Source organism: Rhinoderma darwinii, chromosome 5, assembly GCF_050947455.1.
Source record: "Rhinoderma darwinii isolate aRhiDar2 chromosome 5, aRhiDar2.hap1, whole genome shotgun sequence".
Lineage (NCBI taxonomy): Eukaryota > Metazoa > Chordata > Amphibia > Anura > Rhinodermatidae > Rhinoderma > Rhinoderma darwinii.
In genome coordinates this window covers 11,556,503-11,570,318 of record NC_134691.1, presented here as the reverse complement: position 1 = coordinate 11,570,318, position 13,816 = coordinate 11,556,503, and the positions used below count along the sequence as shown (strand labels likewise).

The window sequence follows — 13,816 nt, the reverse complement described above, 5'->3', positions numbered from 1 at the left end:
TCATAGACAACCCCTTTAGGAGAGTCTGTGGCTGGTATTGCAGCTCTGCCGTGATACGGTACTGTTTCTGGGGGAGGGGTACAAACTTTTTTCTGATCATTGACCGACCCTTCTAATATCCTTCCTCCCAGGAAATTAGCAACAACACGCCTTCTCCCGAACCTGTGTCTGGTTTAAAGCAGCTGGCTACAGCAGAAGCCCCACTCCGTCGATAAGCCCCCCCCCCCATCTCAGATGTAAGGAAGTAGGAGGAAATGTAGAAATTTGACAATATAGGTATTAGACTGGAATAAGGCCTTTTTCAGACAGGCGAACACCATTGACCATTTTTTTTTGTTATTTTTTTGTTTACTTTTATTTAGTTCTAGTTTTTCTTTAAATTGAAGGTTCAGATTTCCTGTTCAGGATCCTCATCTCTTGTCCATAGTGGATCGCCGTTATAAAGAGCGTCTCCCTCTGGAAAACCATTGTTGTATTAGACAAAACATTAGTATGAATGGGCACTGTGTAATACTTCATTCAATCTGTGGTGGCGCTGCAGGGAAATTTAGCAGTTACTGTTAAGTTTCCCCACAGATTACAGCTGATCACTGAGTGTCCCAGCAGGGGGAGACTTTGTGATTCGTTTATTGTCAAATAACCTTTCTAACCAGGAAGGAATGTCCAAAGCCGAGAACCTCCTTTTTAAGTTGGTGTCATTTTCCAAGCCTTGAAGTTCCACATACACTTTCCATTTTTTTTTTTTTTTTTTTTTTTTTTTTTTTTTTTTTTTTTTTTTATTCAATAATTCTAAATACATAGGAAAAAATGAGACTCACTATAGATTTTGATTAATTAGTCTACTGTATTTCCCCAGTTGTATATGAAGTAATAGGAAAGGAGATTTTTAAAATGGTACAAGTGTAATGCCTATTTCGTGTTTTTTTTTTTTTCCTACTTTTTTTTAAAGGTTTCTAACTCGTAGAATAACTGTTCTGCGCTATTGATTCCGTCAGAAAAACGAAAACCTGCTGGAACGGTGACGAACGGAAACCATTAACAAGGTTTCCGTCACCATTAATATCAATGGTGACAAACGGAAAATGTGGTTTTTCACTTTCCGTTGCGGGGTTCACCCGACGGAAACCTCAGACGGAACCCCGGAACAGAAAGCGAACTGTGATGTGAACAGGCCCTAATAGGAAAACTGGTCTTGTTGGCCATACCAATACTCTACCAACCAGAGCATTGTAAGAAAAAAAGATGAGCTCTGATTGGTTGATTTATACAAGTTAGGCAGTATTTCTTTTGGTCTGTTTAGATTAAATGGGCCCAATATCTTTGTGCCTAAAAATAATTTATTTTATTCTATTTCTTGCGATGTCCGAACCTCCTTCTCCGATGTGTCTTCACCTCCGTAGCACAATGGCGTGCCGTACATTTACACAACTGGGTCAGCTGTGACATGCCATACATACGGCGTACGTACTAGAAATTTGCTGCAGGGTCAAGTATACGACTCGTAACATTGCCAAGATGAACAAGACCATGTGGACCATTACACTGGCTGTGCAGGAGTGGCATCAAATTTTGACTTGATATTTTGACATAATTGGGGCACAAGGGGCATTGTTCTTAGGGGTAAAATCTTTAATATGTTATAAAAAAAAAAATATCTAGATCTCTGAAAACAAATCATTTTGTAAAACTGAAAAGCAATATTTCCTATTTTACAGAAATTGAAAAGATTCAGAAGGAGGAAGACAACGATGACGGCACCGAAGACCAGTATATAGATGTAGTGATCAACAAGAACATGAAGCTGGCACAGAAAGTTCTAATCCCTATTAAACAGTTTCCCAAAGTAAGTCCTATTTCAAATCACATCAATGTTCTAATGGATTTTCTTCCGCTGTGGTGATAGGTGCACCAAGATCAAGCGTTTTGAACATCGTGTCGGAAGATATCGGGTTTATAGACCACCTATAACAAAATTGTTTTAGTGGTGTAGAAATTTTTGGGACAAGATGCAGTACTCAGTTGTGACATATCTGATTCTACTCCCATGCATCAGAAATAAAAAAAAGCAAATGGAATTCTAAATCTTACCAAAAGGCACCCCCCCCCCCCCACCCTGGGTTGTATTTTGGTATAGCTGTATTAAACTGAACATGGCTGAGCTGCAATACTACACGATCTATGGACAGTGGTGGCACTTTTTGCAAGAAAGCAGCAAACATTTTTTTTTTTTCTATTTCTGGACAACCCCTTTAAGACCACCAACATATTTTAGCTTTAATCAAGAGGTGCATCCAAAAAACTACACCCCGCTTTACTTCCATGATGTGATATTTGGTTTGTCCAAAAAGGACAATCCCATTATAAATTTAAATATTGCCTGAATTAGATTACTTTTGCTATTTTTATTTTTTTTATCTTTTTAGATGGTTTTATATTTTCTGAAGCCTTTCCAATATAGATTTAATGTTTTTATTGACTTGAATATTCTAACAGATAAAATGACGGCATTCAAAATGGCTGGATGTTTATACAGTGACAAATGGCATTGAGGGTAATAAATGTAGCAATAAATTATGTAGGCTTGATCTGAGGTTTGAGAATTTTTTTTTTTTTTTTTTTTTTTTTTTTTTTTTTTAAATAAACCTTAGTAAATGTAACAAGCATAAAATGTAAGTGCAATCCTGGGAAACAAAAGAAAATCCAACTTTTGGACAGTTAGGAGCTCTACCCAAAGCTTAACCTACCTGAACTGCACCATTGAAGACATTCTGCACTGCTCTCTAGGCCGACCGATGTGAGCTACGTTTTTATTTTTTTAATGGCTATGGTAAAATCCTGATCTGCACGTGACAGAAATATCCTATTTGTAGCCTAGAAGACCATTTTTGTTCATGTAAGCTAATCTTTGGTGGAACGTAGCGCTCCATGACTCTGTCCGAAAGTGGAGTTTTCCTTTTTTGCCTATAATATGTATATGCATTGTATGTATGAATTATTTTAACTGTAGCTGTTAAACCAACTTGTGTTATTTCTTTTTGCTTTGTATAGTTTAACTTTGTGGGAAAACTCCTGGGACCACGAGGCAATTCCTTGAAAAGATTACAAGAAGACACGCTAACCAAAATGTCCATATTGGGGAAAGGATCCATGAGGGATAAAGCTAAGGTAATTCCTGAAAGTTTCCATAAACATATGTATCTGGGTGTTTAGAAGCTTTCCATAGTTAATACACTTCATGTCAAAGTCTGCAGCTAAGGGGGTGCTGGTGGGGCATGTGTCCTCTGTGCCAGGGGGAGCCGGCAAGCCACTTTGTATGGGCCACAGACCAGGGTATTTCGAGACCGTGACAGGACAAACTTAAGTCTTCAAAATGAGTGAAGAAAGACCTAGCTATGACTGTTTGTTAATACTCCTACCATAACTAAACTTCCCCCCATGTTTTATGAGCCGCGAGGATAATGCTGCCTCTTATAAACTACAGGAAGAAGAGCTGAGAAAAAGTGGAGAAGCAAAATACTTTCATCTAAATGATGACCTCCACGTTCTTATTGAGGTCTTCGCTCCTCCAGCAGAAGCTTATGCCAGAATGGGGCACGCCTTGGAAGAAATTAAGAAGTTTCTTATTCCCGTGAGTGTCTTTGTAGTGTTTTATGTACCTTGAGGTTTTTGTGTGGAGTTTCTTTAAAATTTTTAGCAAGTTTATGCAAAGTTTCGAGTTGATCTTCATGTTTGTGTCTAGTTTGTGGCTAACTTTGTAATACCTGGTTGCTGGAAACAGGAGGCTCTTTGCAGCAACTCTCTGCTCGGGACCACCCTTCGTGTTGTTTACATGCTGTAGTAGGTCAAAGGTGATGGAGTGGTCCAAGTGGGACAACCTTTTTAAGTGTGTAATGTGGAAGAGGGGTAAGCTAGGGGCCACCAGGGAGGAAATTTAATTTTATTGAAAATCTTTGCTTAATCAAAAATGTATATAGACTCTGGCACGTAGAAATAAAATTAAGCCATCCACTGAACTTTTTGCTGAGGTCAATGAATACCCATCCTACTAGTCTGCAGGGGTGCAACTTTTTAACTCCTTTTGAGAGTGCACAGCTTAGAGGGAGCAGTGAACACCACAAAAAAAAAAGATCCAACTTTTCCCTTTTCGGCAGAGGGAACCTTTCCCTTTTAGAAATTTTGTGTTTGCCGCCATATGCTTTAGATCTTAGTTCTATCTTGCCAAATGGACGTTTCGAGCGATGTATGGCCATCTTTATACCAACAAACAGGCTGCATTGCTCAGGAAGATCTCTTTGAATGATAACCTAAAAAGAATAACCATTGCCCTTCCGTATTATTGAATCGAAGGTATAATTCTCCCATTTTTGAAAACTTTGATTTATGAATAAGACCGTATAGTATGCGGACCTCCAATGATGTTACATGTACAAGTATTTTATTCTGCACGATCTCAAACTACTTTATGATTGGTTCTTGTAGTAGGTCTGTGAGTAGAATTAATACTGACTCGTAAGTCTGTGGAATTTGCATAATCTATCTAAGATAATTTGATATAAGCTCTTGTTCACTTCGCTTGCAGTTGAGCGTTAGACTGGTTCCTACCCAGGTGGATCCGGTGGAGCCCCTGCTGTGATCGCTACTTTGAAGACTTGATTCTGATTTAGCATGTGAAGAAAAGTTTTTAACCACAAAATTTACGTTGCAATTTACTTAATAATATTTTAGCGACTGTTGTATTATATACCAACTCTGATCGTGAGAGTTAACGAAGGCTTTCAATCTAGTGGCCAAGTGAGGTCGGGCAAATCCAAATCGACTTTTTGACAAGCTCCAAAAGCCAGGAAGTTTTCAGACCGACTTCATTTCATCTTGACAGAGCCACTGGTTTGAGTAGCAAAAAATATATTTGACAGGTTGGTTTGGTCTGTAATGAAATTGATTCTTCTGTATGACAATCTCAGCGTTTATCTTAGGAGTTTAAGTTCTTTAAATTTTATACTGGTCTTGGGCTTCATTCAAATTACGTTCCCGAGCGGCGTTTGTCATGTACGTCTGGAAAGCTCACGATGTGCACTATAAACATGTCCACAAGGCTCCATTAGCCTGAAAGAAGGTAAAAATAATCTCCTTTTGGCCCCTGTCAAGCTGGTATGTTGGTATCCTCCTTTTTTTTTTTTTTTTTTTTTAAACACCCCCCCCCCCCCCTCCAGGAATGGAATACTGTAGTAGACTGTTATTCCATCCTAAGGGATCCTGCAAAAAAAGTATGCCATGCCGCACTCTTGGGTATCTGTCCATTTACGGAGCTTTCCAATGTACGCATTTAATATATACCTGTGATGGTTATGTCACTGGAGCTTCTTGCACAGGGACGCAGGCAGTACCGGTACCCTCAGGAAGCACTCCAGCCCTGGGGAAGCGCCTGACATTTGTCCACAAATGCACAATGATGTCAGGAGCTTCCACAGGGCTGGTGTCCCCGGGCAGATGAAGAATGAGAGTGCTCTGCTCGGGAACGTAATTTGGTGCATTTAATTTTAGTTTAGTGAGGTGCAAACATCTGATCTTAAAATAAACACTTACTGTCTTGAAAAAAAAAAGGGGCATGGCTTATTGGGGATGGGGTGCTGCTTAAAATGCATAATTGTGCATCAAATAAAAAGTAAGTTAACCTAGAGTTTGTCTAAGGCTGGGTTCACACCTGCATTGGTGTTTTTCTGTCAGGAGTAGAAAGGGAATAACTGAAGCATCAGTTCCGCTGCAGAACAGACACCGCCGGCGGAACCCATTGACTTTAATAGGTTTCATCGACTTTGTCAGGGTGTCTGTGATATTTACCGGAGACCATAGCGCAGCATCTAGCGCTATTGTCTCCAGTAATCTCGGCCGGGTCTGCGACAAAGGCCCCTAACAGAGCCTCCAACGCAGATGTGAATGAAGCCTTAGGAAGAGAAAGTTTGTTGCATAATGCGACAAATTGATCATACAGCATGTGTAACTGTGACAGACCAAGGAGTCTGAAAGTGCACCAAATTTAAGTTAATACTGTCTAAATATTAGATACATTCAGTAAGATTTACTAATCAATCAGTCACGATCTGTGGGTATGTGGACCCACTGGGCCATACCGCCTTGGCGGTATAGCAGCTAGCCAACAGGATACGAAGTCTAGTTCGGATAAGGGTAACTTCAGACCACAGCGAAGATAGGCACGGATGGGACCTTGGCAGCAGGCAGACACCAGGCGTGGTGTAACAAGGAAGGCGTAGTACACAGCACAACACGACGCCAACTCAAAACGTCACTAAATCAAGATAGCACAGGATACAGGTAGCAGGAACGAGAACACTGGGAACTGGAAAATACTTAAAAGAGTCCATAGGTATATGACAACAACACTCAGGCAATGCAGGGAGGGGCAGGGCCCTTCTTATAGTCCTGGGTGATCATGGCTAATTTGGTCTCAAATTCAGGTGCGAGCGCTGGCCCTTTAAGACTGGGTACAGAGCAGGGTGAAGCGGAAGTGAGCGCTGGTGTCTCCTGAGGAGGAGATGCGGGTACCACGAGGATCGGTGTTAGGCCTAATTATTTTTATTAATGACCTTGTGCAAGGGATTGATAGCAAGGTGTCCGTTTTTGTTGATACAAAGTATCTACAAAGACTTAGATAAGCTGGCAGCATGGGCAAAAACATGGCAGATGCAATTTAATGTTGATAAATGTAAAGTAATGCACTTAGGAAGCAATAATAGCATTAATTCATATATATTAAATGGAATAAAACTGGAGATAACGGAACAAGAGAAGGACCTGGGTATTCTGGTTACAAATAAGCTAAGCAGCAGCACTCAATGTCAGGCAGCAGCTGCAAAAGCAAATCGGATTTTAGGGTGAATAAAAAAAAAAGAAAAAAAGAACATGTTATTTAAATGTAATATTACCACTCTATAAATCCCTTGTGAGGCCACGTCTTGATTAAGGAATTACATTTTGGGTTCCAAATTGTAAATGGATGTAGGAGAACTGGAGAGGGCTCAAGGGCGTGCAACGAGATTATTAAATGGTATGGGAGGTGTCGTTTACAATGAGACTAAAGAAATTGGGCTTGTTCAGCTGGGGAAAAAAGTCATTTTAGAGGATCTTATTTACACGTATAAATGTGTGGTCAATACAGAGATCTAGCACATGATCTGTTCCTTCCAAGGACTCTACAAAGAACCAGGGGACATTCCCTGCGTGTTGAAGAAAGACGGTTCAGACATCAATATAGGATGTTTACAGTTAGAGTGGTCAAGCTATGGAATGTCTGACTTCAAGAGGTAGCAATGGCAGATACTGTGTTGGCATTTAAAAAAAGACTATTTACTGACCAATGGCATTGAAGGTTATTAGTAAAGCAAAGGAAGACGTGTAATTGATTGAGAGGCTGAACTTGATGGACCTGTCCTGTCCTTTTTTTTTTTTTTTTTTTTTCTTCTTAACCTATAACTCCAAAAATATCCACATCGCAGACCCATCTCAAGCATCTATTTCACATAACTTGTAATACTTTTTTTTATTTTTTTTTTAAAAGCGCATCCAGGTCACTACATTTTTCAACAAATTGACCATCACCGTATCTTCTGGCAGAGAAATCCAGTGTGTCACTGCTCTTAGGGTATGGTCACACGGCAGCCTCCGTTACGGCTGAAATTACGGAACTGTTTTCAGGACGTAATTGGAGCTGTTTTTCCATGGAGTCAATGGAAAACTGCTCCAATTACGTCTCGAAGTGACAGGCACTTCTTTGACGCGGGCGTCTTTTTTACACGCCATCTTTTGACAGCGGCGCGTAATGAAAATGACCGTTGGCACAGTACATCGTAAAGCCCATTCAAATGAATGGGCAGATGTTTGCCGACGATTTGGAGCCGTATTTTCGGACGTAATTCGGGGCTAAAACGCCCGATTTACGTCCATAAATAGTGTGTGTGAACCCAGCCTAACGTTAAAGAATCCCTTTCTAATGATGGTTAAAACCTTCCCTCTAGACATGTTGGAAGCATCCTAAAACATAAGTTGTTACTGTTAGGGTATGTTCACACTGCTTATTTTCGGCCCAAAAATTGGAAGCAGAACGCCGCCAGACATCTGCCCATTGATTTCAGTCTAGTGGCTGGTACAGGAGCTCTGTCTGCGCCACCAGCAGGGGGTGCCATCTATAATATAAATCTGACATCCCGCTGTAATGGCCGGGATAAGAGGTAATTCATTTAACCCCTTAAATACCATAGTCAATCGCTATTGCGGCATCAAAGTTGCTAAAGAGGGAAGGGGCAACACAATTGCGGTGAGCCGATGGGTTGCCAAGGAAGTCGGGGTGCCTAACCAAGCCAGCATTTGGCCATGGCTATTTTCCTATTATAATTGCCTATTAGTTTATTACTGACAGGCAATAATTTGGTGTATTGAGGCTACCAAAGCATTATGTTAGCGATCAAATCACATTGTAAAGTAAAACAATAAAATAAAATTCCATAAGTGGTTTCCTTTTGCAAAAAAATAAATCCTAAACATATTTGCTATTGCCACGATCTTAACAACCCACATAGTAAAGTTAACAATTAGGCATGGTGAATGGTAATTAAAAAAAAAAAAAAGAGAACATGCAGGGCCCCCCCCCCCTGGAAAAATAGTCCTTTTGTACCCCAAAACTGTCATTGTATTTTGCGCCGATGTGACCTTATTAGTTATAGGAGTCGTTATTTTTCACAGTTATGGCTTTAGGAATGCAGCTATAAAAACAATTTTTTTTCCATTAAAAGTGCTTTCATTCTGCAAAGGTAGAAAAACATTTTAAAAAAAAAACCCCAGAATGAACCATAGAATATAGTTAACAAATTATTTATGCCTCATGGTGAATGGCATAAATGTGAAATTCTATTCCCTCGCCCAAAAAAGATTTAAAATTTAATAAATTTTTATATATACCTCCAAAATGGTTCCATTGAAAAATACAACTCATCCAGCAAAAAAAACAAGCCCCCATACAGGTATGAGGATGGAAAAAATTAAGTTGAGGCTCTATAAATGCGGTGATACAAAAACAAATCCTGCAGTCCTTTTTAAGGTCGATCACACCGTTTTGGTGCAGTTTTTGGAGCCAAACTCAGGAGTGGACACAAAGGAAAGGAGATGCATCAGTCTTTTTTCTTTATACCTTTTCTTCCTTTTTAGATCCACATTTGGCTTCAACTGAACCAAAAACGGAGTGTGATCCTAGCCTAATGCCAAAATCGGCTCCGTCCTCAAGAGGTTAATCAACTGTTTATAGGATCCAATCTTCATCTAGTTTGACCAAAAACAAAAAATGTACGTGATTGGAAGCTGGTTTATTAACAATGTGACACAGGCTCTTTGTACAGAAATGGGTATATATAATAGCCAATGCTAAAAGTGTGGTAAAGGGGTATGAGAATAGAAAACCAGGTCTGCTATTTTTTTTTTTTTTTTTTAAGAAACCGCCCCACATCGTCTATGGGCTACGTCTGGTATTGTGGCATTTTCTCATCGGAAACAACCCCTTTCAGAATGCGGACCTAGGGCGATCAACTGATCGACCTGGGTCCCGCTCCCGATCATTAATTTCCCTTCCAGTAGCCGCTACAGGGGAAATGTACAATACTATTACCTATTGGACATTTAGATGAATGGTCTTCGTTGTAGTATGTGGGTGACTCGAGTCTGCCAGAACGGGAGTCGCTCGTTTTTAGTGGCTCTCCATTCTGGTTTATAGAGGGGGTCCCGAGCAAAGGATCCCCACCCCCTCCTCTGATATGGACTTGTATGGTCTTCACCAGAGAATTCCTTTTTTAAGTGAATGGGGCTGAGCTGCAATACCAGATATGATCATTGCACAAGAGTGGGACATTTTATTTTTATTTACAGTGAAGGAAATAAGTATTTGATCCCTTGCTGTGTTTGCCCACTGTCAAAGACATGAACAGTCTAGAATTTTTAGGCTTGGTTAATTTTACCAGTGAGAGATAGATTATATATAAAAAAAAAAAAAAGAAAATCACATTGTCAAAATTATATATATTTATTTGCATTGTGCACAGAGAAATAAGTATTTTATCCCCTACCAACCATTAAGAGTTCAGCCTCCTCCAGACCAGTTACACGCTCCAAATCAACTTGGTGCCTGCATTAAAGACAGCTGTCTTACATGGTCACCTGTATAAAAGACTCCTGTCCACAGACTCAATTAATCAGTCTGACTCTAACCTCTACAACATGGGCAAGACCAAAGAGCTTTCTAAGGATGTCAGGGACAAGATCATAGACCTGCACAAGTCTGGAATGGGCTACAAAACCATAAGTAAGACGCTGGGTGAGAAGGAGACAACTGTTGGTGCAATAGTAAGAAAATGGAAGACATACAAAATGACTGTCAATCGACATCGATCTGGGGCTCCATCCAAAATCTCACCTTGTGGGGTATCCTTGATCCTGAGGAAGGTGAGAGCTCAGCCGAAAACTACACGGAGGGAACTCGTTAATGATCTCAAGACAGCTGGGACCACAGTCACCAAGAAAACCATTGGTAACACATTACGCCGTAATGGATTAAAATCCTGCAGTGCCCGCAAGGTCCCCCTGCTCAAGAAGGCACATGTACAGGCCCGTCTGAAGTTTGCAAATTAACATCTGGATGATTCTGAGAGTGATTGGGAGAAGGTGCTGTGGTCAGATGAGACAAAAATTGAGCTCTTTGGCATTAACTCAACTCGCCGTGTTTGGAGGAAGAGAAATGCTGCCTATGACCCAAAGAACACCGTCCCCACTGTCGAGCATGGAGGTGTAAACATTACGTTTTGGGGGTGTTTCTCTGCTAAGGGCACAGGACTACTTCACCGCATCAATGGGAGAATGGATGGAGCCATGTACCGTCAAATCCTGAGTGACAACCTCCACCAGGACATTAAAAATGGCTCGTGGCTGGGTCTTCCAGCACGACAATGACCCGAAACATACAGCCAAGGCAACAAAGGAGTGGCTCAAAAAGAAGCACATTAATGTCATGGAGTGGCCTAGCCAGTCTCCAGACCTTAATCCCATCGAAAACTTATGGAGGGAGCTGAAGATCCGAGTTGTCAAGCGACAGCCTCGAAATCGTAATGATTTACAGATGATCTGCAAAGAGGAGTGGGCCAAAATTCCATCTAACATGTGTGCAAACCTCATCAACTACAAAAAACGTCTGACTGCTGTGCTTGCCAACAAGGGTTTTGCCACCAAGTATTAAGTCTTGTTTGCTAAAGGGATCAAATACTTATTTATCTGTGCACTGCAAATAAATATATATAATTGTGACTGATTTTCAGTTTTTAAAAAAAAATATAATCTATCTCTCACTGGTAAAATTAACCTAGTGTAATGATGGGGGTAGGGAGACGGACAAGTGAGCCCTAATCTACCCGCCACTCTGTCCCTGCCTACTTGCAATGACCCGCCCTAGGCGACGGGGTACAACTGGGCGGCGGTCCCTACGCTCAGTAAGTGCACGTGACAAACAGACAAGGGTACACAAAGCTAAGGGAAATGGGGCAGTTGCCCACGGCAACACCGTGAGCAACAAGAGAGGTGAACGAGCAGAGTCAAACCAGGAGTGTATGAGGTACCAAACGCAGAGCAGGAGAGTAGTCAGTAAGCCAGGGTCAGTATGGAGCAGGATCAAATAGTAGAAGCTGTAGCTGGGCCAGGAAACCACACGAGAAGAATCACAAGTAAAGGAGGAACAGGAAAGGCAGGTATAAATAGACAGAGGGCGGGAGCTAGCTCCGTCTGGCCAGGCTGCGATAGGCTCTCCCACTCCTAAGCCTGCAATCCTGAGTGGTGGAAGATGGAGTAGTCTCAGAGACATAGACTCAGGTGCAGACTGATTACCTATGGGCATATCCACAGAAGTTGTGCCTGGCAGATCCTTTACAGTACCCCCTCTTTTATGAGGGGCCACCGGACCCTTTCTAAGTGGACCTGGTTTATTGGGGAAACTAAGGTGGAACTTCCTGACCAATACCCCAGCGTGAACATCCCGGGCGGGTACCCAAGTCCTCTCCTCAGGCCCGTATCCTCTCCAATAAACCAGGTACTGGATGGAGCCTTGGAACATCTTGCTGTCCACAATCTTGGCCTCCTCGAATTCCACCCCCTCAGGGGTGAGAACGGGAACAGGAGGTTTCCTCGAGGGAGCCAAGGATGGGGAGCAGCGTTTAAGGAGGGAGGCATGAAACACGTCGTGTATTCGAAAAGATGGGGGCAACTCCAGTTGGAAGGAGACAGGATTGAGGACTTCAATGACATTATACGGCCCAATAAACCGGGGAGAAAACTTCTTGGACGGGGCGCAAGTTCCTAGACGATAACCACACCAGATCCCCGACCATAAACAAGGGGTTAGCAGAACGTCTTCTATCAGCCTGAGTTTTTTGTATACTCTGGGACGCCTCTAGGTTCTTCTGAACCTGGGCCCAGACTGTGCACAGTTCCCAATGAACGACCTCTACCTCGGGATTGTTGGAACTACCAGGTGAAACTGAGGAGAACCGTGGATTAAACCCAAAGCTCCGTCTGGCCAGTCAGTAAGCCAGGGTCAGTATGGAGCAGGATCAAATAGTAGAAGCTGTAGCTGGGCCAGGAAACAACACGAGAAGAATCACAAGCAAAGGAGGAACAGGAAAGGCAGGTATAAATAGACAGAGGGCGGGAGCTAGCTCCGTCTGGCCAGGCTGCGATAGGCTCTCCCACTCCTAAGCCTGCCATCCTGAGGGGTGGAAGATGGAGTCCAGTCTCAGAGACAGACTCAGGTGCAGACTGATTACCTATGGGCGTATCCACAGAAGTTGTTCCTGGCAGATCCTTTACACCTTGCCTAAAAATTCTAGACTGTTCATGTCTTTGACAGTGGGCAAGCTTACAAAATCAGCAAGGGATCAAATACTTATTTCCTTCACTGTATATATAATATATTTAAAAAAAATTATAATTTCATACAAATTATTTTCGGCAGAGTATAAAACGCTGGAAACATTTTCATGCATGCTCAAACTCTGACTGTTTAATACCCTATCTAACCTAATGTGCATTTTTCACATGGTTACAATTGTCCCGGTAACATTCCTTGTCTCGCTGCTGAAAAAGGATAAGCTAAAATGAATGATTCAAGGACAGAACATTTCCCCTACTACGACAGAATGAAAATTTATCATTCAATGCTCAGTTGTCCTTGAAACATCAGATCACCTTACAGTACCCGGCTTCTTGAAATATTTATTTTTTTTTTCTTAATGCGTATAATAATAATAATAACAAAATCCATCATACCCTTCTTTTTTTTTTTTTTTTTTTTTTTTTTTTTTTTTTATATACCTTATTCAACATCCATTACTTATTATTCCAGTTCTGTCCTCCTCCACGATGAGGATCATAGAGTTCAATGTTTTCTTCTGATAGATTTTAGTTGTTTTTGTTCCTATTCTATCCTTCTGTATGATCCTACCTATAAGTGAATAACAGATCAGGTTGTAGTAAGTCGTGTTCATGAATTAGCGGCACGCCAAGCCACAATACTTGGATTGCCTACTGTATGTCTATGTTCTGGTGTATGGGGCCTCTGTACCGAGTCATGCTACAGATGTGACCTCCCATAGAAGCAAAGTAGGGGAGAAGATCTGTGTAATATGGCATCTGATTAAACATTGGGTTATATGGGATTCATGAAATTGGTGCCATAAGATATAAATTCGGGCCCTATGGACTTCTATTGATGTTGTAT

At 41.4% G+C, this 13,816-nt stretch overlaps 1 protein-coding gene across 1 annotated transcript in view; it reads left to right on the top strand.

Moving 5' to 3' along the window:
• The window catches only part of KHDRBS3 (KH RNA binding domain containing, signal transduction associated 3), a 74,139-nt gene that overhangs the window by 38,808 nt on the left and 21,515 nt on the right, over window positions 1–13,816 (top strand). The window contains exons 2-4 of the mRNA XM_075827956.1: window positions 1,716–1,843; window positions 3,049–3,165; window positions 3,482–3,628. Of these exons, the coding sequence (XP_075684071.1) occupies window positions 1,716–1,843; window positions 3,049–3,165; window positions 3,482–3,628 (392 nt within the window). The remainder of the gene's footprint in view (window positions 1–1,715; window positions 1,844–3,048; window positions 3,166–3,481; window positions 3,629–13,816) is intronic.